The sequence below is a fragment of the Miniopterus schreibersii genome (assembly GCF_964146895.1).
Source record: "Miniopterus schreibersii genome assembly, chromosome: 2".
In the NCBI taxonomy this organism is placed as follows: Eukaryota; Metazoa; Chordata; class Mammalia; order Chiroptera; family Miniopteridae; genus Miniopterus; species Miniopterus schreibersii.
In genome coordinates, this window is record NC_138102.1 from 143627378 (window position 1) to 143651138 (window position 23761).

The 23761-nt window shown below is 47.0% G+C and overlaps 2 protein-coding genes across 9 annotated transcripts in view; both read left to right on the plus strand.

The window, feature by feature from the left end:
* The window catches only part of KMT2D (lysine methyltransferase 2D), a 40916-nt gene extending 31326 nt beyond the window's left edge, over positions 1 to 9590 (plus strand). For 5 of the 6 annotated variants that reach the window (XM_081127037.1, XM_081127042.1, XM_081127040.1 and 2 more), the window contains exons 45-56: positions 6 to 181; positions 280 to 410; positions 1093 to 1225; positions 1304 to 1431; positions 1587 to 2727; positions 3616 to 3752; positions 3852 to 3982; positions 4475 to 4522; positions 5651 to 5936; positions 6167 to 6240; positions 6363 to 6471; positions 6630 to 9590. In XM_081127037.1, coding sequence (XP_080983163.1) covers positions 6 to 181; positions 280 to 410; positions 1093 to 1225; positions 1304 to 1431; positions 1587 to 2727; positions 3616 to 3752; positions 3852 to 3982; positions 4475 to 4522; positions 5651 to 5936; positions 6167 to 6240; positions 6363 to 6471; positions 6630 to 6722 — 2587 coding nt within the window. In that variant the 3' untranslated portion in view covers positions 6723 to 9590. The remainder of the gene's footprint in view (positions 1 to 5; positions 182 to 279; positions 411 to 1092; positions 1226 to 1303; positions 1432 to 1586; positions 2728 to 3615; positions 3753 to 3851; positions 3983 to 4474; positions 4523 to 5650; positions 5937 to 6166; positions 6241 to 6362; positions 6472 to 6629) is intronic. The other variant, XM_081127041.1, reaches the window with a different exon arrangement.
* Positions 9591 to 9672: 82 nt separating this feature from the next.
* PRKAG1 (protein kinase AMP-activated non-catalytic subunit gamma 1) lies at positions 9673 to 22987 on the plus strand. Of its 3 annotated transcripts, none has more exons than XM_081127043.1 (12): positions 9673 to 9743; positions 13846 to 13894; positions 20013 to 20122; positions 20317 to 20398; positions 20496 to 20554; positions 20695 to 20740; positions 20848 to 20902; positions 21143 to 21269; positions 21376 to 21541; positions 21704 to 21741; positions 22008 to 22154; positions 22268 to 22987. In XM_081127043.1, the coding sequence occupies exons 1-12, from the start codon at positions 9735 to 9737 to the stop codon at positions 22370 to 22372; spliced, it is 993 nt and encodes a 330-aa protein (XP_080983169.1). In that variant the 5' UTR covers positions 9673 to 9734; the 3' UTR covers positions 22373 to 22987. The 3 variants fall into 3 exon arrangements, with proteins under 3 accessions (XP_080983169.1, XP_080983171.1, XP_080983170.1); XM_081127044.1 differs by having other exon boundaries at positions 9697 to 9854; XM_081127045.1 differs by lacking the exons at positions 21143 to 21269; positions 21704 to 21741.
* The last annotated feature ends 774 nt before the right edge of the window (positions 22988 to 23761 follow it).

A 23761-nucleotide genomic window follows, 5' to 3' on the forward strand; every position in this document is an offset into this window, starting at 1 on the left:
CACAGGATGGAGAGTGATGAGGACAGTGATTCTCCTGACAGCATTGTGCCAGCTTCATCCCCTGAGAGCATCCTGGGGGAGGAGGCATCTCGTTTCCCTCAGCTGGGCTCAGGCCGGTGGGAGCAGGAAGACCGGGCTCTCTCCCCCGTCATCCCTATCATTCCTCGGGCCAGCATTCCAGGTAGGGGCTGCCCTGAATATAGGCCAGGCCGGGCTGGGGTGTCAGAGCTGGGACAGAGGGGCAGCTGGGACTTACACAGGTCCCTCTTTCTCATTTAGTATTCCCGGATACCAAGCCTTATGGGGCTCTGGACATGGAGGCCCCTGGGAAGCTGCCTGCCACAGCTTGGGAAAAGGGCAAAGGAAGTGAGGTGTCAGTCATGCTAACGGTCTCTGCTGCTGCAGCCAAGGTGTGTCCTGGAGGGTGCCTCAGAGGCCTAGGGGGTGCTGATCAGAGGGCAGTCCCTGGAGCTTATCTGGATAAATTCAGTCCTTCAAAGCTATGTACTGAAGATCTGCTGTGTGAAAGCCTGGACTAGTGGCTGTGGGATTAGAGTAAATGAAGCATGAAGGGATCCCTGTCTTCAGGGGGTTCACAGTCCCATGGTAAAGACACAAATCAAATAAGGAGAGTGCATATAATGTGACATATGCTACAAGACAGCATGTCCTCATTACATTTGGTGAAACTGGTTTTTGTTGTTAGTGTTTTAATGTTAACAGGGTTTGTTGTTCAAGAAAATGGGAAATCCCAGTTAAAACAACAAAACAGGGGTCCTTACTACAAGACTCCTCAGGTTCTCTAATTTGCTAATTATTATGGATCTTCCAAGTTGTGGATATAATGTGTATCGTTTCCTAAACTTAGTTGACACAGGCCCTTTTCTGTGACGATCGTTAATGTCCACAGCACTTTGGAAAAGGCCACCATAAAGCAAGTACATGGAAAGAGCTGGATAACTCAGGGGCTGGACTGACCAGCCACTTGGGGAGTTGTGTTCTAGGTGTCCTTGTCTCCACCAAGCTGGTAGTAGTGCTCACTGTACACGACCTGCTGACATGGCTCTCCCCTCCCCTTCCCTGCTCTGGCAGAACCTGAATGGTGTGATGGTGGCAGTGGCAGAGCTGCTAAGCATGAAGATCCCCAACTCTTATGAGGTGCTGTTCCCAGAGAGCCCCGCCCGGGCAGGCATTGAGCCTAAGAAGGGGGAAGCTGAGGGCCCTGGTGAGTGTGACAGGAAAATACCTTGGGATCTAAGGGGAATGATCCTGGTGGGAGGCTCTGACCCCCTCCTTCCTGCAGGTGGGAAAGAAAAGGGTCTGGGAGGCAAGAGCCCAGAAGCTGGCCCTGACTGGCTGAAGCAATTTGATGCAGTGTTGCCTGGCTATACTCTCAAGAGCCAGCTAGACATCTTGAGCCTCCTGAAACAGGTGGGTCTAGGGGAGAAAACGGGAGGGGTCTCTGGCTAGGGCAGAGATAGCAGAGAAGACTTTTGGGAGAGTGGAATCTAGGTGGGCAAAGGGAGGGGGCTAGTTAAGTGAGGAGCTGGCACTAACCATACAGGGCTCGTGCCCCCCTCCCATAGGAGAGCCCTGTCCCAGAGCCACCCACCCAACACAGCTACACCTACAATGTCTCCAATCTGGACGTTCGACAGCTCTCGGCCCCACCTCCTGAAGAACCCTCCCCACCCCCATCCCCCTTGGCACCCTCTCCTGCCAGCCCCCCTGCTGAACCCCTGGTTGAACTCCCAGCTGAACCCTCAGTTGAGCCACCAGCCCCCTCACCTCTGCCCCTGGCCTCATCCCCTGAATCCACCCGGCCCAAGCCCCGAGCCCGGCCTCCTGAAGAAGGGGATGATTCCCGGCCCCCTCGGCTCAAGAAGTGGAAAGGGGTGCGCTGGAAGCGGCTGCGGCTGCTGCTGACCATCCAGAAGGGCAGCGGGCAGCAGGAGGATGAGCGGGAAGTGGCAGAGTTTATGGAGCAGCTTGGCACAGCCCTGCGACCTGACAAGGTGCCTCGAGACATGCGGCGCTGCTGCTTCTGTCATGAGGAGGGTGATGGGGCCACTGATGGGCCTGCCCGCTTGCTGAACCTGGACCTGGACCTGTGGGTACACCTCAACTGTGCTCTGTGGTCCACGGAGGTCTATGAGACCCAGGGTGGGGCACTGATGAATGTGGAAGTGGCCCTCCACCGGGGACTGCTAACCAAGTGCTCCTTGTGCCAGCGCACCGGTGCCACCAGCAGCTGCAATCGCATGCGTTGTCCCAATGTCTACCATTTTGCCTGCGCCATTCGCGCCAAGTGCATGTTCTTCAAGGACAAGACCATGCTGTGTCCAGTGCATAAGATCAAAGGGCCTTGTGAGCAAGAGCTGAGCTCTTTTGCTGTCTTCCGGCGGGTGTACATTGAGCGGGATGAGGTGAAGCAAATCGCCAGCATCATTCAGCGGGGAGAGCGGCTGCACATGTTCCGGGTGGGGGGCCTCGTGTTCCATGCCATCGGACAGCTGCTCCCTCACCAGATGGCCGACTTCCACAGTGCCACTGCCCTTTATCCTGTGGGCTATGAGGCCACACGCATCTACTGGAGCCTCCGCACCAACAACCGCCGCTGCTGCTACCGCTGCTCTATCAGTGAGAACAACGGCCGGCCGGAGTTCATAATTAAAGTCATTGAGCAGGGCCTAGAGGACCTGGTCTTCATCGACGCCTCTCCCCAGGGTGAGCACTGGGCCCTGGAAATGGTAATGTGGAGTTGGGCAAGTTTCTCCTGGAATCACCTTTACGATGTCGAAAAGGGATCTACAGGATCCTTATGAGTGATGTTCTACCCTCTGTGCCCTCTACCTTGGGTAGGCAGAGGTCTCTTGAAAATCCCCAGAGAAAGTGTTTTAGCCTCCCTTACTCACCTTAAATTCCCTTGTAATTGAAGATGTTTTGCTTGTCTAACTTCATTCTGGCTCCTTTTCCTATCCTCAGTGGAACAAAAAAATACAGTTCTGAGACCTTATCATCGGGCTCACCCAACCTGATCCTAACCATGAGTTCCCTTTGGTTGCTTTTCTCTGGACAAAATTCTTTTGATCTTAGTTTTAGTGTTAATGATAAAAATGACAATAAGAGTAGTTACCTTTTAGTGAACATGTACTATGTGCCACAAACTAAGCTAAGTGATAGGTTATTTTGTTCACACAACTCTCTGAGGTAAGTACTATTATTGTGCTCATGTAATGCATAAAGAAACTGAGTGTTAGATTTAAGTATTTGGCTTAAGCTTCCATTGCCAGTATTAGAACCTGAACCCAAGTCTTCCCAATGCCAAAGTATGCCTGTTCTGGCTTTCAGCAAGGCCTGTGACTTGTGCTGGGTCTCCTGGACCTTGGGTTTATGTGTCTTTGTCACAAGGGACTCTGATGCCCCTCTGGAGTGGGAAGTATGGCTTGTTGAGGGAGAGTGGGACTGGGATGCCATAAGGGGGTCCTGAAGAACCACACAGCCTCGTGACAGGGAGGTAGGCAGGCTACAGGAAACAGCTCCAGATCAAGGTTCGGGCTGGGTTCACTAAGCAGAGGTTCCCTCTGAGAGTTGCTCTTTTTCCTTGCCTCTTAGCTGTGTGGAATCGCATCATTGAGCCTGTGGCTGCCATGAGAAAAGAGGCCGACATGCTGCGGCTCTTCCCTGAGTATCTGAAAGGCGAGGAGCTCTTTGGGTTGACAGTACACGCTGTGCTGCGCATAGCTGAATCAGTAAGAAGGGGCCAGGGGCTGGGGGCCAGGTGGGCACTGAGAACTTCGGTCCTGCCCCAAAAGTGCTCAGGCTAAGGTGAGCATGACCTGTGCCCACAGCTGCCTGGAGTGGAGAGCTGTCAAAACTATTTATTCCGCTACGGACGCCACCCCTTAATGGAGCTACCACTTATGATCAACCCCACTGGTTGTGCCCGATCAGAGCCTAAAATCCTCACACACTACAAACGGTGAGCTTATGGGGCTGGGGCCAAGGGATGTGGGTATGGGGGTTGGTAGGGACCCTCGGCCAATTGAGGGTTTGGGGTTACAGATTAGAGTTCCCTTGGAGAGACTAGGAGTTCAAGCTAGGTGTCCTTTTTAGAGGGTATGCAGGTATCACTATAATATCCCTTTCCTCCTCCCCCCAACCTGCTCAGGTGTCCTGGGTTGACCTGGGGTCTAGGACAGACTTATCTTGGGCATCCTGGGAATGGCTGTTGGGGAAGTTCTGGGTAGACACTGGTAAAATTTTATGAACTATGTAAGGAACCCAGTCACCTCCTTCTCCTGTTTTGTTCCCAGGGGGCTTGTGATTCTCCCAAACCTCAGATGCCCATGAGTGCTAGGGTCACCTTCCCTTCCCCAGGCTGAGTTGGTTTCAAAAGTAAATAATTAGAAATATAATAGAAAAATAATAAGACCTTAAATTTGTATAGCACTTTATACTTTTTTTTTCAAAGCGTTTTCACATCCATTATCTCATTTGATCCTCACAACAACCTTATGAGGTAGGTAGGGCAGGTGGTATGACCCCCCAGAAAACTGAGGCCCAGAAAGGTTAAGTGACTAGACAAAGGTCACAGCTGGGACCAGAACCTTACCTGTTAACTTGTGGTTTCCTGTTCCTCCTGTGTACCTTAGTAGCCTGACCTTGGTCCCTGGGTAGAGGGAGGCAGAATGCACAGTAGCAGGGCTTTTGTGAAAGCCTTCGGTTGCTCCTCAGGCTGCTGTAGAGTGTCCAACCCAGTCAACCCTAGTCCTTGATGCTCTATAACAGTGGTTTTCAAACTGCGTGTGTTCCAAAAAGCCCTGGAACACACAAACTGAGCGGGCAGAACTTGGCCCTCCCTGTGTGTAACTCCCCCTTTCTCAAATTGAATTTAACCAGAAGAGTTTTGTTTTCATCTAGTTTATGTATTGGAACTCCAATAACATTTTATTAAGGGGTAAAAAAAAGATTTCTGCTAAAAGTAAAAAACGTTTGAAAACCACTGCTCTGGGATGGGGAAGAATTTGGCTGGTGCCCTAGGGTGGTGAAAAGGCATCCTACCAGGCAGCAGTCATTCCCCTGCACTGAGCCATCTGCACAGAGCCCATTGTTATGCCAGAGAAGGGGACAGTCTGGAGAAAGGAAAGAATACCACCTTTCGGCTATGAATTCAGAGCCAGTTTTAATTCAAGTCCGGTCCAATATGGTAGACACAGCCCCCATTTTCAGGGCTTCCAGTGTATGCAGGAGGTAGGACTCAGACATTTGAGCAAACCGTGAGCTTAAATTCCAGGCCCAGGCTGCTTGGGTGATTCCTCCCAGAGGAGCACGGCCTTGAGTATGGTTTGACAGGAGGGTGGTAGAAGACAGGGAGATAGATGGGAGAGCGGGCTCAGTGTAGGGGAATTGGTGCCTCCCTTCCCTTCACTCCCCACCCCCATCCTGAGCTCTCTGTGCCACCCAGGGTGTTGGAAGGGCCCCCGTAGCTAGTTATTGCCTCACCAAAGCCAAGACCCATATGCCTCCACTCCATTCCCAAGGCAGCACATGCCCCTAACTGGCATGTTGCACATCCCAGGGAGGAGGCAGGTGGTATGTGCTTGGTCTGAGGGAGAGCTGTCATGTCATGCACTGTATCACCTCCCAGGCCCCACACCCTGAACAGCACCAGCATGTCCAAGGCATATCAGAGCACCTTCACAGGCGAGACTAACACCCCGTATAGCAAGCAGTTTGTGCACTCCAAGTCATCTCAGTATCGGCGACTGCGCACTGAGTGGAAGAACAACGTGTATCTGGCTCGCTCCCGCATCCAGGGCCTGGGGCTCTATGCAGCCAAGGACCTAGAAAAGCACACGATGGTCATTGAGTACATTGGCACCATCATTCGCAACGAGGTGGCCAACCGGCGGGAGAAAATCTATGAGGAGCAGGTATGGGCTGACAGAGGGTCCATCATGGTGCATGGTCCACACTCAGCCAAGGAGCGAGCAGAATGGGGGTCAGAAGAGCAGGTGGAAAGCTGTGGGAGGAGGAGGTGAAAGATGGGAGAAAGGAAAAATAAGAAACGAAGCCCACTGCCTGAGTCTGCTATCTCATCCCACCACCACAGCAAGGCCATTCTCTGATACTCTTGCCCCCTCTGCGACTTTTGCCTTTGTAGAATCGAGGCATCTACATGTTCCGGATAAACAATGAACATGTGATTGATGCTACACTGACTGGAGGCCCTGCCAGGTGAGAGGAATTATGAAGGATTTAGGGGTCCCTGAGAGTGATACACTGGGGATGGGCCAACAAGGAACCAAAATCACCCCAACTCAATCACCTGGCATCCCTGACTCTGTCCCACTGCCTAGGTACATTAACCATTCCTGTGCCCCTAACTGTGTGGCGGAAGTTGTGACATTTGACAAAGAGGATAAAATCATCATCATCTCCAGCCGGCGAATCCCCAAAGGAGAGGAGGTGAGAGGAAGCCTCCTGAGTGAGTGACAAAGCAGCTCTCTCTTCTCTGCCGTTCCCCAGAGCCGACTTCCAAAGCCACTGCCCTCAGATCAGATCATCTCTGCCCTCCCCAGTTTCTCTGTAGGGTTGGTACTGATTCTGCCCTCTTTTCTTAACAGCTGACCTATGACTATCAGTTTGACTTTGAGGACGATCAGCACAAGATCCCCTGCCACTGTGGAGCCTGGAATTGTCGGAAATGGATGAACTAAAAAGCTTTGAGGCTACCAGGCAGGGGAGTCCCTCCACCCCCAATCTCTTCCCTAAAAGGGATGAGAGGGAAGAGAGGTAGTGGCCAGAGCCAGGACCCAGGGCTGGGGCTGCCGGCTGACCGGAGCCCCTGGAGCAGGAGGCTGGGGCAGAGGGCCCTAGGCCAAGCCCACCCTGGGCACCAGGGACAACCCTCTTCCCTGCCACGGGCCCCCAGGCTGGCATCTCTGCCCCCAGCTCCAGCAGGAGCCAGACAGAAGCAGCCATTGGGCATCTCAGGTTTGAGGGGGATATGGGCCGGGAACTACCCAGAAGCATCTGGGAGGCAGCAGGGAGGGGGGAGGAGGATGTGTGGCAGGGCCTCACAGCCCTGCTGCTCCCACCGACCTCTCCGGCCCAACTCAAGGCTGCAAAGAGACTTGACTAAGCTTGACAATCCCAAAGGCCGGGTCCCACACCTGGCCCTGCCTGCCGGGTCCTGCCCCCACCCTTACCCCCACCCCCTTTCCTCTCAATCTGTCTCTGTCTCCCTCTTTTCCTCTGTGTTTCTCTCTATGGGTTTTGTTTCCTTGTTTTCCACTCTGACAAATGCAACATGAATGGGAAAGAGGCGCCCAGCTGCCCAGGAGGGCAAGCCAGGCAAGCCGGGCAAGGAGACCCCACACCCACACCTACCTCATTTAAGTGTTGGATTTTTTGCTGTTTTGAAATGTGAGACCCTCTCCAAGCCCCCTACTGCCCTAACCCTCTCCCCCACCTCACTGCCCTCTTCTGAGTGGGTGGAAGGGGTGTAGGAGGAGGAAGAAAAAACAACAACAAAAAATCCATCTTTGTTTTTAATTCTGGGCATGGGATGGGGGTTGAGGCTAATGATGAAGATTGGGGATGACTGGCCCTTAGTTGCTCTAGGACTTCCTTCTCCATCTGGACATGGGGGCAGGAGGGATGTGCTAAACCTAGGACCAGGATATCTCCCTCCTGTTTTCCCAACCCCATCATGAGCCCATTTGCCCTCCAGCCCCTGGATGGGGTGGGTGGGTGGTTGGGTGAGGGCTATCCCTGAGTGGCATGCCCATACCCAGTGAGGCAGGGTGTGGCCCAGAGCTCCCACTTTCCCTCAGTCACCAAACTGCTGCTGGTCTGGTGGGAAGGGGTGGTGATGTGGGGGTGGGGAGCTTAGTGTCAGCGCGGGGAGGGTGGGGGGTATTTATCTATTTATACATGGGATTGTACATAGTCTTGTGGGGCATGGGGGAGCCGGCTGGAGGTGAGAATCCTCCCCTCTCCCCCCACCCCCGGGGAGAGCAAATGTAAAACTACTAATTTTTGTGCTTTATATATTCTATATAAATATATCTATTTTCTTTTTACAAAACCAGTTTATAAATGGTAGGGGGGTGTGGGGCGGATACATGGAGCTCCCCTTGTGGGGGGGCCCCCTCCATTACCCAACCTACCGCCCTTTTCCTCACCCCCTCCTCCCCACCCCCTGGCTGTGACTGCTGTAAGGTGGGGGTATAGAGGCTGGGCGATTCTCACCCCCTATTGTCTAGTTGGACTATGTTATAACGCACAAAAGTGAGCTGGCCCCAGGGGGAGCCAGAGGGTGATGGGTTCCCAGCCTCCCTTTCCTTCCCCTTTCTGCCCAAGCTTGTGCTGCAGTTGAACCTCTTCCTGGGGTGGGTGAGGCCCCCAGACCCCTATGTGGTAGGGAGCCATGGGGATGAAGATGAAGCTTATATGCAGTTCTCTCCTAGGGGCTGTGGGCAAAGGGCATTTTGTAATTAATATTTTCAAGAATCAAATGTATGGAGTGTAGGGATGGGCTTGGTGGTTGGTGGTGGATGGGCGGGCCTGCTGGAGGGGGAGCACGGTCGCTGTTGTGATTTTAGGTTTGTTTTTGTTTTGTTTGAATTGGGGGTTTTCGGATTGATGGGGGTAGGGAGAATTTTTTTTTTTTAAGCTGCTTCCTCAACTGTTTCAAGCTGCAAATGTTTAAGAGAGTAACATCCCTCCACCCTCACAGAAACCACTGTAATTAAATCAGACAGTGGGGAGACTGGGCTGCTGCTCCCAAAGCCATTGGATATTCCTTTTCCAAGAGCAAAAGGTCTAGGCTACAGGGAGAGGGAGATTGGCTCCTGTGAGTCAGGCTCTGGTTGGGGCCTGGGCCCTGGGATTGGGAAAAGGGGAGGGGGCAGGCTTTGTAAGCATATGCTAGGTATCCGATAGTCCTGTAGAATTTAGTGAAGAAACCTTATACAGTTTTTAATTTTTATATAAACTAACTCAGACCCAAGCTACAAGGTTGGAATTTTGGTTGTTGGTTTTTTTTTTTTTAAGTACCCCGCCTGTATAATTGCATCAGAATTCCCTCCTCCCCCCTTCCCCCGTGTTTGTATTTTGGGTTGGTTTACACTTGCACATATTCAGTTTTCAGTTTTTCCCCTTTACAGTCTTCTCCCCTCACCTCCAGGATCTCCCCCCACCCCTCTTTTTAAAAAATAAATCGCTGACAAGTGTGAATCCCGTGAAGACTTTATTTTGTGTTGTGTGTATCCTGTACAGCAAGGTTGGTCCTTCGTAACAGCGGATGAAATGATTCCTCTTTTTAAAGCGCCCTCTCTCCCTCCATCCCCAGCGCCCCTATCCTTGGCATGTTTTGTATCAGCGATCATTCTGAACTGTACATAATTTACGTTGCAAGAGGCAAAGGGCAAGTTTTGGATTTTGCTTCTTCCAAGTTTGTTTTTAAACGACAAATAAAAAGAGAACATTTTAAATACGAGCGGCTCCGTCCCATGACCCTCGCCGTCAGCGGGATCCGTGAGGTCCGAGAGGACAGGGGAGGGCGGTTACCAGGCCAGGCCGCGCCGGAAAAGCGAGCTCCGCGCCTTCCGCCCTTGACTGGCGTTTGTCCGGACGCAAGCGGAAGTGGCGTCGCGGTACCGGAAGTGGGGCGGGGCCTTCCGGGAGCTTTCTAAAGTGAACGCAGCCAGCCAGCGCCTCCTGCAATGGAGACGGTGAGGAGCGCGGGAGGGCGGCGGGCTGCGCTGTGGAGCCCGAGACCACCGTTAGGGGATTGGGAGGCCTGGGCAGGGGCAGCCGCTGGTGCCCAGTAGACGAGAAGCCAGGTGTCTGTCCTGTCTGTGACTCCATTCCTCCGCTCCTTCCCCGGGCGCCTTCCTGGGACTGGGCCGCGCTGTGCCTGCTTTCTGTCCGCTGTGCTCTCAGCCCGAGCGGGCAGTGACACCTAGCTCCCTCCTTAAATCCCTAGCACACCCTGGCGGTGTCGTGGCTCCTTTCGTTTTAGCACCTCAGGCCCCTCAGAGGTGATTCGGCTTTCCTTGGAGAGGCAGGGGGGGTCCCCCGCTTGCAGGTATTACCTGACCCTGGTTGTCTGTGATCCCCGCAATCTCTGACAGGAGGGACATCCGAAAGACTTTTATACTGCCTCAAGATGTCCAACGAGGTCACATTCCCTTAATAAGACTGAAAAGTGGGGTTTTCCTGAAGGACGGGTGGTTCAGTGGTAGAGGCCACTCTGTCCCTGGACAAGTTTTAGGTCATACCCAGCTCTGCGATTCTAAGCAGGCATATTGGCATAACTCATTCTTGGCGAGCAGGCATTGACCAATTGTGGCAGGTACGGGTCATCCTCCCCGAGATGCTACAGACTGCTTGCTATAGGGACCCACCCTCACTCTCAGGAGCCTTTTCTAGTACTCTGGAACCCTTCCCATTAACTTCCCTCTCCAAGAGTTTTTAACCATGTCAAGCAGAGTAATTGTTCCTATCTTTGTTTTTATCATCTGCTGCTGTAGCTCTGTACAGGCTGCAGGTTCTCCAGTCTTTGGGTCGGGTACCTGCCCAGAGTAATTATTATACCGCATACTTTCTCTGCCTGCAGAGAGGTCATGTCCCTCAGGTTATAAAGCAGAAAACAGACCAAAGTGGTAAAGTGATTTGCAGTTGGTCACCTAGGCAAGAGTCGGTTCTTACAGATTAAGAGAATTTTGAGCAAGAATAAAAGGGTCTGATTACATAAATTCAAAATGACCAGTTTTTACTTATAAATGTATCATGGTTTACAAATTATTTTTACATAGATTTTCTAATTTAACCCTCACACTTTATGTACTGAATTAGTTTCTTGGGATGGAAATTGTTTTAAAAAGAAGAAAAGAGGAAAGCCCTGCTTTGAAAACACTCAGCCTAACTGGAGTAGGGCTGAGGGCAAGCTGTGATTTAAGGTAGACTAATAAATGCTGTTATCAAGGTGCAAAGGACTGTGGAAGCATAGGGGAGGGGGAAATTACTGTGAATCTGAGAGAGGGCATTGCAGGCTGAGAGAACAGTGTGAGCAAGGGCATAGAAATTGGGGTATGTAGAGAGATTAATTGAGGATGAGACCGTGGCTTAATGTTGCTGGAGTTGTAGATTTGGCTCACAGTTGGGGGGAAAGACTGGAAAAATAGGCTGAGGCAGGTTGAAGGTATTGCAAACCGTGCTAAGTTTGATCTTTGTTTTGTAATAAGGGAACCTATGAAGATTTATGAGCAAGGCAGTGAGTGTGCTTTAAGAATGTTAACAGCTTTCTGTAAATGGATCTTCAGAAAGTAGTGAGTTCCTGGTTGCTGGAGATGGAAGTCCCTCCCAAATTTGAGACACTTGGCAAAAGAACTTGGTGACAGCATGAAAGAAGAATTAAAGAAGAGATTGATTTAGAGCAGGGAGACCTGTTTAGAGAATGTTATAGAAGTGAAAGGTAAAGGCCTAAGTTAAAGCTGTGAAAGTGTAAAGGAGAGAAATGGATTTGAGCCATTTCTGACTTATCAGCTTAGCTGATGGATATTAAGTACAAGTTTAGGTCATGCCCTGCTCTGTGATTCTAAGCAGACATGTTGGCATAGCTCATTCTTGGGGGAATCAAGACTACAATTCTTAAGCACCTAGGAGGAGAGCAGTGCCAAAAACAAAGATGGGAATCACAGTAAGGATAATAGGATTAGAGGGATAGATGCTGTTCTGTTTTGTATTGAAGCATTTGAGGAGTCTCTGTGACATCTGTGGTTGTCTAGCAAATAATTGGAAATGTGGATCAGGAGTTTGGAAGAAACTGTGAGTCTGTGTGTCAGATCTAGCCTGTGTCTCTGTACTAGTACTTTGTACTTATTTAGTACAGTGGTAATTTCTCAGTTCCCCTATGTTATTATTATTATTTTTTAATATATCTTTATTGATTTCAGAGGAAAGGAGAGGGGGAGAGGTAGAAACATCTATGATGAGAGAGTCATTGATTGAGCCCACAACTTGGGCATGTGCCCTGACGGAGAATCGAACCCTGATCTCCTGGATCCTAGGTCGACGCTCAACCGCTGAGCCACGCCCGGCCGGGCTCCCCTATGTTATTAAAAGTAGAGGGAAATGGACATAATTACCCCACTCCTGTGTAGAGAAATAGGCAGAAAGATGAAGTCATATTCAGTTATGTCTGACTCTCTTCTGTAGGTATCTGTATCTTGATTTAGCTGGATGTCTCTTTTCTCTCTGTAACTTAGTCTTAGATCTTTGTTCATGTTAGTGTGCATCATTATCATTTTGAAAGTTAAAAAACAAAACAATATGCAAAACCCCATGTTAGATGGTATGGGGGGTAAAAATAAGTATAAGATAGTTCTAGGAATTTATAATCTGTTTGGATAGATAATGAACACATTAACTGTAGCACAGTGTGGTATGTAAATATTATATGATGGATACAATCATTTCTACAAGAGCTATTTCTATGTCTTTGTATATAGGTCTTTGTGAACAGACTGTTATATACCGTGTGTGTCTTTTAATTAATTTTAGAGAGAAAAAGAAACATCGATTTGTTGTTCCACTTACGCATTCATTGGTTAATTCTTGTATATGCCCTGACTGGGGAATGAACCCATAACCTTGGTGCATTAGGATGACTCTCTAACCAACTGAGCTACCCAGCCAGGGCCCATGTGTGTATCTTTAGAGTTAAACAGCCAGCCCTCTCTCCCACTTACAAGTGGTGAGGCTGCTATTCTGATAGTCTTGCCAAAATTCCAAGCCAAGTTGACGGTCTTATGCAGCCCAGAGGGGGAAATTATCCCCCTTCCCCCCACACCCCCACCCTGGCCCATTGGGGCAGGGAAGTTTAAGGCTGTCCTGCCAGCTTGACCCTGCTTACCAGTCAGCTTCCCAGGTTCAAGCCAAGGCCTTTAACTTCATATTACTACAGCAGCTATGTAGGTGAAGTATGACTTTAAGTTAATTTGGGGATATTACCCAAAGCAAATAGAGCCAAACTGTTGGTTCCCGTGGATGAAAATTATGACCCCTCCTGGGTTCCTAGATAACAATGAAATTTCTAGATGTTCCCACCTGAGGGAACGTAGAGATGGTTCTGAAGGTTTCTCTGTATTCAAAGCACTCTCTAATCTTAGACTGTCAAGGGCAAGGAAACTTGGAAAACCAGCATCCTCTGGGCTGTGGCAGCTTCCACTGACAAGGGTGCTGAGAGAACTCAGGTCCCTCATTTCAGAATATTTGATGCTTATCCACCCCTTAGTCATTCAAGTTTTAACTCTGACAGTCAGCTGCTGGGATCCTCCCCAGATTGGCCCTTTCAATAATAAAGTGTATGTCTATGATTACAGTGCCCACAGTTATGCTTAGTGAGTGTTTGGGGGAAAGCAGTGTTGTCTCTGGCTTCTGTGTTTTTATAAAGTAGATCTCTGAGAATCTTGCGGGGCCAGCCTTTAGCTTAGATTTTTTTAGTCTCAGCTTTTAAGACCTAATGTTTCATTGGGCGGTGTAGTATATAAGGACATGAGCTTTGGAACCACACAGGTCTTTGTTCAAATCGCTATTCCACCCTTACCAGCCATGTGACCTTGGGCAGGTTGCTTAATGTTTCTTGAACCTCAGTTTCCTAATCCGTGAAAGTAAGGCTTACAATAGTATTTACCTCAGGGCTGTTAGGACAATTAATTGAGGTAATATACCACTTTAAAGGAAGTTGTCAGTTCACCAGCCCTTCTAATGCTAGGCTAAAATAGATGGAGCCTTGAATAGCCTGAATCTTTGTTTCTCTTGTCTCTCCAGGTCACTACTTCAGATAGCTCCCCAGCTTTGGAAAATGAGTATCCTCAAGGTAAGTATACTGAACAAAGGAAACTGGGTATGAAAGCAATAGCCCTACCCTAACTTCAGCAGTGCTTTTGAACCTCTCCCAGGGTCCCCCTGGGAAATCAAAGCTCAGCCAGATAATGTACCAAACTATATAAACCAGGAACAATAATTTGGTAAGGTCATCGAGGAATAAATCTTGGGCAGGGTAGGGATGATTAATATCTTCAATATTCAAACCATCTGAGAGAAACTTTAGAGATACAGGGAAACTTCCATAGGCAACTCTTGGCTGGTTCACCAGGTTTTAGAAGTCTCTGAAATAATGCCACTAGGATTTTATCATTCAGAAAGCTCAGTAAAGCCACTGAGGATACACAAATTATAGAAAAGCCTTGGAAGCCCTTAAAACTAATTTAGAAATAAAGGTACTAAACCCTAAAATCCAGGCAGTTCCAGCACCTTCGCAAATTCTTGATTAGAATGGAATGGCCCAATTCTAGGTGATATAGAAGCAGAATTTACAAGCACCTCTGGTAAAGGATTTTGCCCAGGAATACTCCTAAGTCTTCTAAGGACACATTTATGGCATTGGGAGTATACACTTTCTCAAAGGATTGAAATCCTAGGACATGTTATTAAGGGTCTATGAGTTCCAAGCACAAGATTTTTTTTTTAAATCCTCACCCGAGGATATTTTTACATTGCTTTTCAGAGAGTAGAAGGGTGAGAGAGAGAGAGGGAAACACTAGTGTGAGAGAGACACATCGACTGGTTGCCTTCTGACCGGGCCTGGGATCAAGCCTGCAACTGAGGTGTATGCCCTTGGCTGGAATTGAACCCAGGACCCTTCAGCCCATGGGCCAATGCTCTAGCCACTGTGCCAAACTGGCTAGGGCTACACAAGAATTTTCTAATGCTCTGTTTTCATTTTGTTGGTTCCAAAAAAGTTAATACGTATAGTGGTATTTTGAATTATCTGGATGGCTCTTCATAATTGAGTACTGCCACATGATATCAGTGTCTATTTTATGTTTTGAGTACATTTGCATTAATACCAAAGCAGAGGTCAAAAACTAAAACTGTCAAATAATAATAAATAAATAAATAAATAAAGGCAGACATGAGCATTTTCCAGAGAAAACAAAACAAAACTCAGACTGTCTACATGGACCAAGCAGTGATGGGTGCATATAACTACAACAACCTGTAGATCTTGCTGCATCTGAAAGGAGGCAGCAGCTATCCAGGTCTGGTCATTTGTTACTATTCTGGAATTCAAGACCTAGTTTTGTCAGATCTTCTGATTTTGAAAAGAAACTAAGAATTTGGATTTGTATGTAAATCTCCAGATTTTTAAAATTTGGCAACTGATTTATTTTTTAAACACTTGGGAAAGCGAAATCAAATGTTTGTAGGCCTGTAGCCTAACATGGTAGTATTTAACTCTCAGCATAGTGTGTCTTTTTTTTTTTTTTTTAATATATCTTTACTGATTTAAGAGAGAGGAAAGGAGAGGGAGAGAAAGAGATAGAAACATCAATGATGAGAGAGTCATTGATCAGCTGCCTCCTGCACGCCCCCGACTGGGGATCGAGCCCACAACCCGGGCATGTGCCCTGACCGGGAATCGAACCCCGATCGCCTGGATCCTAGGTCGACGCTCAACCGCCGAGCCACACTTGGCTGGGCAAGTGTGTCTTAAACTGATGTCAAAAAATATGTTCTTGGGAGTCTGTGGGTTTTCAAAGTTGAAAAACAATGGTGAACTTCTAATTAAAGATGGTGGATTGAATACGTGCATCTACTTTCGTTCCTTCACAAAAAGCCACCAAAACAAACATAAAGGAATTTTTTTAAAAAGGTACAAACCTGTCAAAGTAGGAAGAACAAGAGAGGAGGCAATAGCAGTGAGTTTTTGGAAGCTGGAAAGCAGACGTAGTAGTAAATGACTTAGCACACCTGAGAAAACGGAATTATAAGCTAGCAGTGGGGAAAGCCAAGAAGCACTGAAGGTCTGAGAAGCAGTCAGATCCCAAGACTCCCTCCTTCACTGAGTGCAGCTGGGCAGCTCCCCTTTCCAACTTTGGCAAAGACTGGAGGTCTGGAGAGAGGCTCAGGCCCGACTGAGGTGCTGTACTAAACACAGGAGAATTGCCAAAACCCCAGTCTTTTTCCCCCTTTCAGTTTCCAGAATGTTGACAGGAAAGACTTCACTCTCTAAGTGCAGCATTGATTGAATAATCCTTCTCTCTAGAGGCCCCTTGAGGGAAATTCCTACAAATATAAGTGTTGAGTGCCCCTATCTGAATGGCTCACAGTCAACACTTATACACTTAGGGTTCCCAATCAGCTTTAAACACTCCACTCTTTCTTTTTTTTTTTTTAAATATATCTTTATTGATTTCAGAGAGAGGAAAGGAGAGGGAGAAAGAGAGAGAGAGAGAAACATCAATGATGAGAGAGTCATTGATCGAGCCCGCAACCTGGGCATGTGCCCTGACCGGGAGTTGAACCCTGATTGCCTGGATCCCAGGTCGACCCTCAACCACTGAACCATGCCCTGCCAGGCAACGCTCCATGCTTAAAATATAGTTTGAATTCTCCTTTAAACTAAGAATTACCAGACATCTAAAGAAAGCCTCTATCTAACATTTTAAAAAAGGTGATCCAAACTGCCCCTGCCCCCTTGTGAAAAGAAAGAAAAAGCAACAGAGGGGAAAAGTCAATACATAAAGAAGAAAACTTGCCTGGCCAGGTGTGGCTCAGCGGATGAGTGTTGGCCTAGGATCCAGGAGATCACGGTTTGATTCCTGGTCAGGGCACATGCCCAGATTGTGGGCTCTATCCCCAGTCGGAGGCTTGTAGGAGGCAGCCGATCGATGATGACTCTCTCATCATTGATGTTTCTATCTCTCTCTCCCTCTTTCTTCCTCTCTCTGAAATCAATACAGATATTTTTTTTTAAAAAAAAGAAACTTAAAATTAACAGTACATACTCAGATAAAGAACATATTAACATCATGAAACAAATACAGGATACAATATATTTTTTAAAAACTTTCAGAAAACAAAAAGCTTTTGGACATTAAAAATAGTAGCAAACATTTTTAATTAAGTAGAAGTTTGGAAATCAAGTTGAGGAAATCTACCAGAAGTAGAATTAGAAATCAAAGAGGAGAGCCTGGCCAGGCGTGGCTAACCAGTTGAGTGTTGGCTTAGGATGCCGGAGATCACAGTTCAATTTCCTGTTGTGCGCATGTGGGAGGTGGCCTATTAATGGCGACTCTCTCATCATTGATGTTTCTATCTCTCTCTCCCTCTCCCTGAAATCAATAAAGATATGTTAAAAAAAAATCAAAGGCCCGGCCGGGCGTGGCTCAGCGATTGAGCGTCGACCTGGGATCCAGGCGATCGGGGTTCGATTCCCGGTCAGGGCACATGCCTGGGTTGCGGGCTCGATCAATGACTCTCTCGTCGTTGATGTTTCTGTCTCTCTCTGAAATCAATAAAGATATATTTAAAACAAAAAAATCAAAAAAGTAGAAAACAGGAGAGAAGATATTTTAAAAACAACAATAAAAACTCACCCAAAATCCCCCCAAAAAACAAAACCTTAAAGGGTCATTCTAGGAAGTCTAATATCTAAACAATAGGAGTTACAGAAAGAGAAAAATGACAGCACAGAGCAAAGGAAATGATCAAGGAAATAATTCAAGAACATTTTCTGAAACTGAAGAACATTAGTTTTCATACTGAGAGAACTCATTGAATATTCAGCACAGTGGATGAAATTGACCCACCCAAAGCACAATCGTCTTGAGATTTCAAAACACTGGAAACAGAAGATCTGAGTTTCCAGAGTGGAAAAAACAAGTTACATACAAAGAATCAGAATTGCCTCGGACTCTCAATGCACCAGAAGCTAGAAAGCAATGGAACAATGCCTTCAGCATTCTGCAGGAAAATAAATTCTAACCTAGAATTCTGTATCCATCCAAATTCTAAATCAAAGATGAGTATAAAATAGAGATATCTCAGGAGGCAAGGTCTCAAAAAATTTACCTCCCATGCACTGTTTCTCAGGAAGCTACTGGAAGACATGCTCCACCAAAACAAAGGAGTAGTCAAAAAGATGAACACATGGGATACAGAACACAAGAAAGGCCAATACAGGAGGGTCCTGAATGGGGTCCCCTTGGTGGTGACGGAGGAAGATCTCAGGATTACAGCAGTGCACACAAAGCAAACCAGCCCAGATTTGAGCAGGTCAGAAGACTCCAGAGAGACTTCTTTGTATAGTTTAAATTGATAAGATTATCTAATGCTTCTGAACTTCTTAAAAGGAGGTTTAAAGAATTGCCCAGCCGGGCGTGGCTCAGCAGTTGAACGTCGACCTAGGATCCAGGCGATCGGGGTTCGATTCCCGGTCAGGGCACATGCCCGGGTTGAGGGCTCGATCAGTGACTCTCTCATCATTGATGTTTCTATCTCTCTCTCTCCCTCTCCTTTCCTCTCTCTGAAATCAATAGAGATATATTTTAAAAAAAAAAAAATTGGTGAAGAGTTTGGGGGTTGAATTAGTTATAAATACTATACATAGAAAATTAAGCAACTGAAAAGACAGTTATTAACTCCAGGGAAAATAAAGTTATGAAAGAAAAAAAATTAGAGTTTACTATTTGGCTTAGCTCTGAATAATGAATATTCAGTCAAAATTATTTAAATATTGATATAACCAATATATTTTAACATCTGGGAGAATGGGGAGATGCATGGTGCGTGTTTGTGATAGGATCCTGGTAGAAGAGAAAACTAAAATTTTTCATCTTCCTTAGATGATGATAATTCCCAAAAGTGAGAAAATAAAGGAGCAAAAAAGTACCAAAATAATCAGCTAAAAGAGGTCTCATCTCTGGGTGGGGGTTATTTATAGGGAAGTGGGTGCCAGGGACGGCAGTTTTTCTTGACAAAATTTATAGAGTGATTTGACTCTTTAAACTGTGTACCTGTGTAACTTTGGTAAAAAATTAGAAATTAAAGGGAAAAAACTGGCATAGGATTAAGTGCATGCACTTTGGAATCAGGTATATCTGTTTGAGTCTTGTCACTTCACTTACTAATGGTGTGAACTTGAGCATTTTACTTAACTATTTCCAACTTTCTCATCTGAAAAATGAGGACAATATTTGCCTTACAGATTTGTTGTAAGGATTAAATAATGTATTTTTAAGTACACATAGCATAATAGGAAGCATATTTGGGCTGTTATTTTGGGGGGTACAAGCAATTAAAATCAGAAGATTGAAAAGGTAAACAGCCAGGATCTTCTATTTGTCTGGAGTAAGTGGGATGATTTCTCATTTACAGGGTTATCCCAAGAGGGACTTTCAGGGTATTTGGGGCTAGGTTGATTGAGCACGGGGCTCCAACTTCATGTTGATCTGAAATGGCCTGACTTGGACCATGATGTTCTCACCTGCATGTCTCAGAAGAATTTTAAGAAGCTTACTTTAAAAAAAAGAAGAAACTTAACTTGAATTTTAAGAAGCTTAATTACATCTTAATTGAGAAAAGATAATTAAAAATGTGCCAAATATATGAAAGGGAAAACTTGAGTTAAAGGTAAAAAATGAACCCGGCCGGGCATGGCTCAGAGGTTGGGCATCGACCTGGGATCTAGGAGATCATGGTTCCATTCCTGGTCAGGGCACATGCCTGGGTTGCGGGCTTGATCCCCAGTCAGGCATGTGCAGGAGGCAGCCGATCAGTGACGACTCTCTCATCATTGATGTTTTTCTCTCTCTCTCCCCCCTCCCTTCCTCTCTCTGAAATGAATAAAGATATATTTTTTTTTAATTTTAAAAATAAAGATAAAAAATGAAAAATATAGTCTATCTGTTTCAGTCAGCCATCTTTTGCCTAAGGAACCAATAGATATGGACTTACCTGGAAATGGAGGTTAGATGAAATGGTTTCTAAGGAGTTTGTTCCTAATGGAACAGTAGGAATAGAACAGATAAAATAGGGGGCCTTATAAATCATGCTCTAAATATTTGAGCAACTACAGCACTTATATTTTATGCCTTTTTTGATTGTGCGTTTTGCTTGGAAGAAAGCCACTAACTATTCACCCTATGCAGAGACCCCAGAATCCAACAATAGCGTGTATACTTCCTTCATGAAGTCTCATCGCTGCTATGACCTGATTCCCACCAGCTCCAAATTGGTTGTATTTGATACTTCCCTGCAGGTGGGTGAAATCCTTTTCCCTTCCCCCTTCCTTGGAGCCTCTGGTTCAATACCTCTCATCCTGTCTCATCCCAAGGGTAATATCCTCTTCCTTATATAGGGTTAGTCTCGTGTTTTTCCCAACATACCAACCCCTGATCTTTTAAAGTCTTGCCCATGAATTTCCCGTTGTGAATATAACTCTTTTGGCTATAGGTGAAAAAAGCTTTCTTTGCTTTGGTGACGAATGGTGTACGAGCTGCCCCTCTGTGGGATAGTAAGAAGCAAAGTTTTGTGGGTAAGCAAAGTTTCTGGAACACAATATTATTGGCATCTTGTGCTGGGCATGGAGAAAAGCTTTGAACAATGCTGAGAGCTCTTGTCTTGGCCTCTAGGCATGCTGACCATCACCGATTTCATCAATATCCTACACCGCTACTACAAGTCAGCCTTGGTAAGGAACCTTAGCCCAGTGACCACAGCCACTTTCCCTGCCCAAAGCCCCTCATTCTCATTTCCTTTCTTCCAAGCAAACCACAAGGGTTTTATGAAGCAGGGAGGTCAAGTCTCAAGTTCTGTTGCTTCTGCTTCTAGGTACAGATCTATGAGCTGGAAGAACACAAGATAGAAACTTGGAGAGGTATGTAGAGAATTGGGGTGTGTGTGTGTGAAAGGATAAAGGGATGGAAAGTTTCCTGGGAAATGGTTTTCCATGGTGGTATTTTGTGAACCTCCTTTTCCTTTCAGAGGTGTACCTACAGGACTCCTTTAAACCGCTTGTCTGCATTTCTCCTAATGCTAGGTAAGTTCCAGCTCCCCATTTGTCCAGAAGAGGAAGATCAGCATAGCTAAAGCACTAGATACCCAAAGATTCAGAGGCAGAAGAGAGAAAAGACAGTCCTCCCGAACACATGCACACACACTGCTTTCCTCCCCTCTCCCAACCACCAGTTTTCTATTTATAAACACACTCTGAGGAGCTATTTAACCTCCCTCAAGCCCTGCACTATGGGACTTACTATTGTCCCCCACCTTCCCACAGCTTGTTTGATGCTGTCTCTTCATTAATCCGAAACAAGATTCACAGGCTGCCAGTTATTGACCCAGAATCGGGCAACACCTTGTACATCCTCACCCACAAGCGCATCCTCAAGTTCCTCAAATTGTTTGTAAGTGCCTCTTAGCCCAGTTTTTACTTCCTATATACTTGGTTGGAAGGATATCCAAGGGTGATATGGGGAGCTTTGAAAATCAAGGTGATGGTTCCGTCCTCAGATCACTGAGTTCCCCAAGCCAGAGTTCATGTGTAAGTCCCTGGAAGAGCTACAGATTGGCACCTATGCCAACATTGCTATGGTCCGCACTACCACCCCCGTCTACGTGGCTCTGGGCATCTTTGTACAGCACCGAGTCTCAGCCCTGCCTGTTGTGGATGAAAAAGGTGAGAGATTAGGCAGAAGGAGAGGGAAGGCTCCAGGGAAGTCAGGGTGGCTCTGGGGAAATCTGATGCCCCCTCAGCTCAGCCAGGAGGGTGATTCTACCTATGGGCATGGGGAGTCTTGGATGCCAGATCCTCCTTGCTGAGCTGCCTCTGTCCCCTTAGGGCGTGTGGTGGACATCTACTCCAAGTTTGATGTTATCGTGAGTGATTGTGGAGGGGCTGGGAGGTAGGGAAAGGGGTGGCATGTTGAATGTGGAGAGGGAAAAGAAATGAGTCTCTTCTGGGAACTAAGGGTTTTAAGAAGCTTCTAAGCTTTCAAATCTTATTTGAAAAGGAATTGAATTAGCTGGGTATGGCTTGTAGGCATGGCTGACAACTGCCCTAAATCTCTCTGGGGTTGGGTGGGCTCAGGGTTTGGGAGATGGCTCCTTTGCTCCTCTGCAAGCACCTTCCCCTCTCTCCCCAGAATCTGGCAGCAGAAAAGACCTACAACAACCTAGATGTGTCTGTGACCAAAGCCCTGCAACATCGATCTCATTACTTTGAGGGTGTCCTCAAGTGCTACCTGCATGAAACTCTGGAGACCATAATCAACAGGCTGGTGGAAGCAGAGGTAGGGGGGCCAGCAACCCAAAAGGAGCTGGGTTTTGGCAGGAGTGTAGGACTTGAAGGGCTCCCCCTGAAGCTGGCACTAAACATCCTTTTCTCCCTTGTTGCTCTCTGCAGGTTCACCGACTTGTAGTGGTGGATGAGAATGATGTGGTCAAGGGAATTGTCTCACTGTCAGACATCCTGCAGGCCCTGGTGCTCAGAGGTGGAGAAAAGCCCTAAGCTAGGGGAAGGGGTCAGGTGGCACCAAGGGTTATGCCCACTCACTGCCTGCACAAAGCTCAAAACCATGGATGAAACCTTGAGAGAAGTGTGACTCTGTTCTCTGCCCAGGAGACCCCTACCCTTCTCCCTGAGATCTGGGGAAGGTGTGGGGGAAGGAAGGAGAATGGATTTTTAGCTGTCCTATCCTCACACATATGCTTGAGGAAAACTTTCAGCCTAGCCCTTGTCCTCTTAAACGTACCCCATTCTGGGTGAACTATGGCCTCTGTGCCGCTTGGACAAATTCTGATCTCTAAGAGATCCCAGACCTCACCCAGCCTTTGCCTTTATCTCTGCCCCTGACTCCCTCCACAAGAGGGATAAGATAATAGCATAGCTCTTCATAAAAATATTTTTGTTCATCCTGTTTCATGCTATATGGAGGAGGCTGAGTCCACTTAGTAACATTTCTTCCCATAATGGGAGTGGGGAGGATCATGGGGAGGAAGGCCTTGGGTTCCTGTGCTATATTCATATGAAGAGAAGTGGGGTTGGGTGGAGGAGAATTGCAAAGTGGTTAGCTGAGGTTATTGCTTTTCATGGCAAACCTAATTAAAGTGACAGGAACCTCTTTATGGTATTGCAGTGTTTGATTTTCATAGTTGATAAACACTACTACTCCAACCTTCCTACTTCATATGGCTTCTTCAACTCATTAATAACAATAATAACACACTTTATAGAAAATTACGGTCACCTTTCTCAGTGTTTTACATATATTCATTTATGCCTCAGAACAAGTAGATATTCCAGTTTATAGATTTAAAAGAAAGGCACAGAGAAGCTAAGTAACTAGCCCAAGGACACACAACTAGTAAAAAGTATAGCTAGGCCCTGGCTAGTTTTGCTCAGTGGTTAGAGCCTGTGTCCCCATCCTGTCCCCGCCCCCCCCCCCCCCCCCCGACTAAAGGGTCCTGGGTTCAGTTCCAGCCAAGGACGTGTACCTCGGTTGCAGTCTTGGCCCTTGCCTCAGTCGGGAGGCAACCAATCGATGTGTCTTTCTTTTTTTAAAATATATCTTTATTGATTTCAGAGAGAGGAAGGAAGAGGAAAAGAGATAGAAACATCAATGATGAGAGAGTTGTCATTGATCAGCTGCCTCCTGCGTACCCCCTACTGGGGATCGAACCCACAACCCAGGCATGTGCCCTGACCGGGAATCAAACGGTGATCTCCTGGATCCTAGGTTGATGCTCAACTGCTGAGCCACACCTGGCCGGGCCACTGTGTCTCTTTCACATCGATGTTTCTCTGTCTCTCTCTCCCACTTTGAAAAGCATTGGAAAAAATATCCTCAAGTGAGGATTAAAAAAAAAAAGTAGAGCTAGGATTTGAATCCAGCCTGGC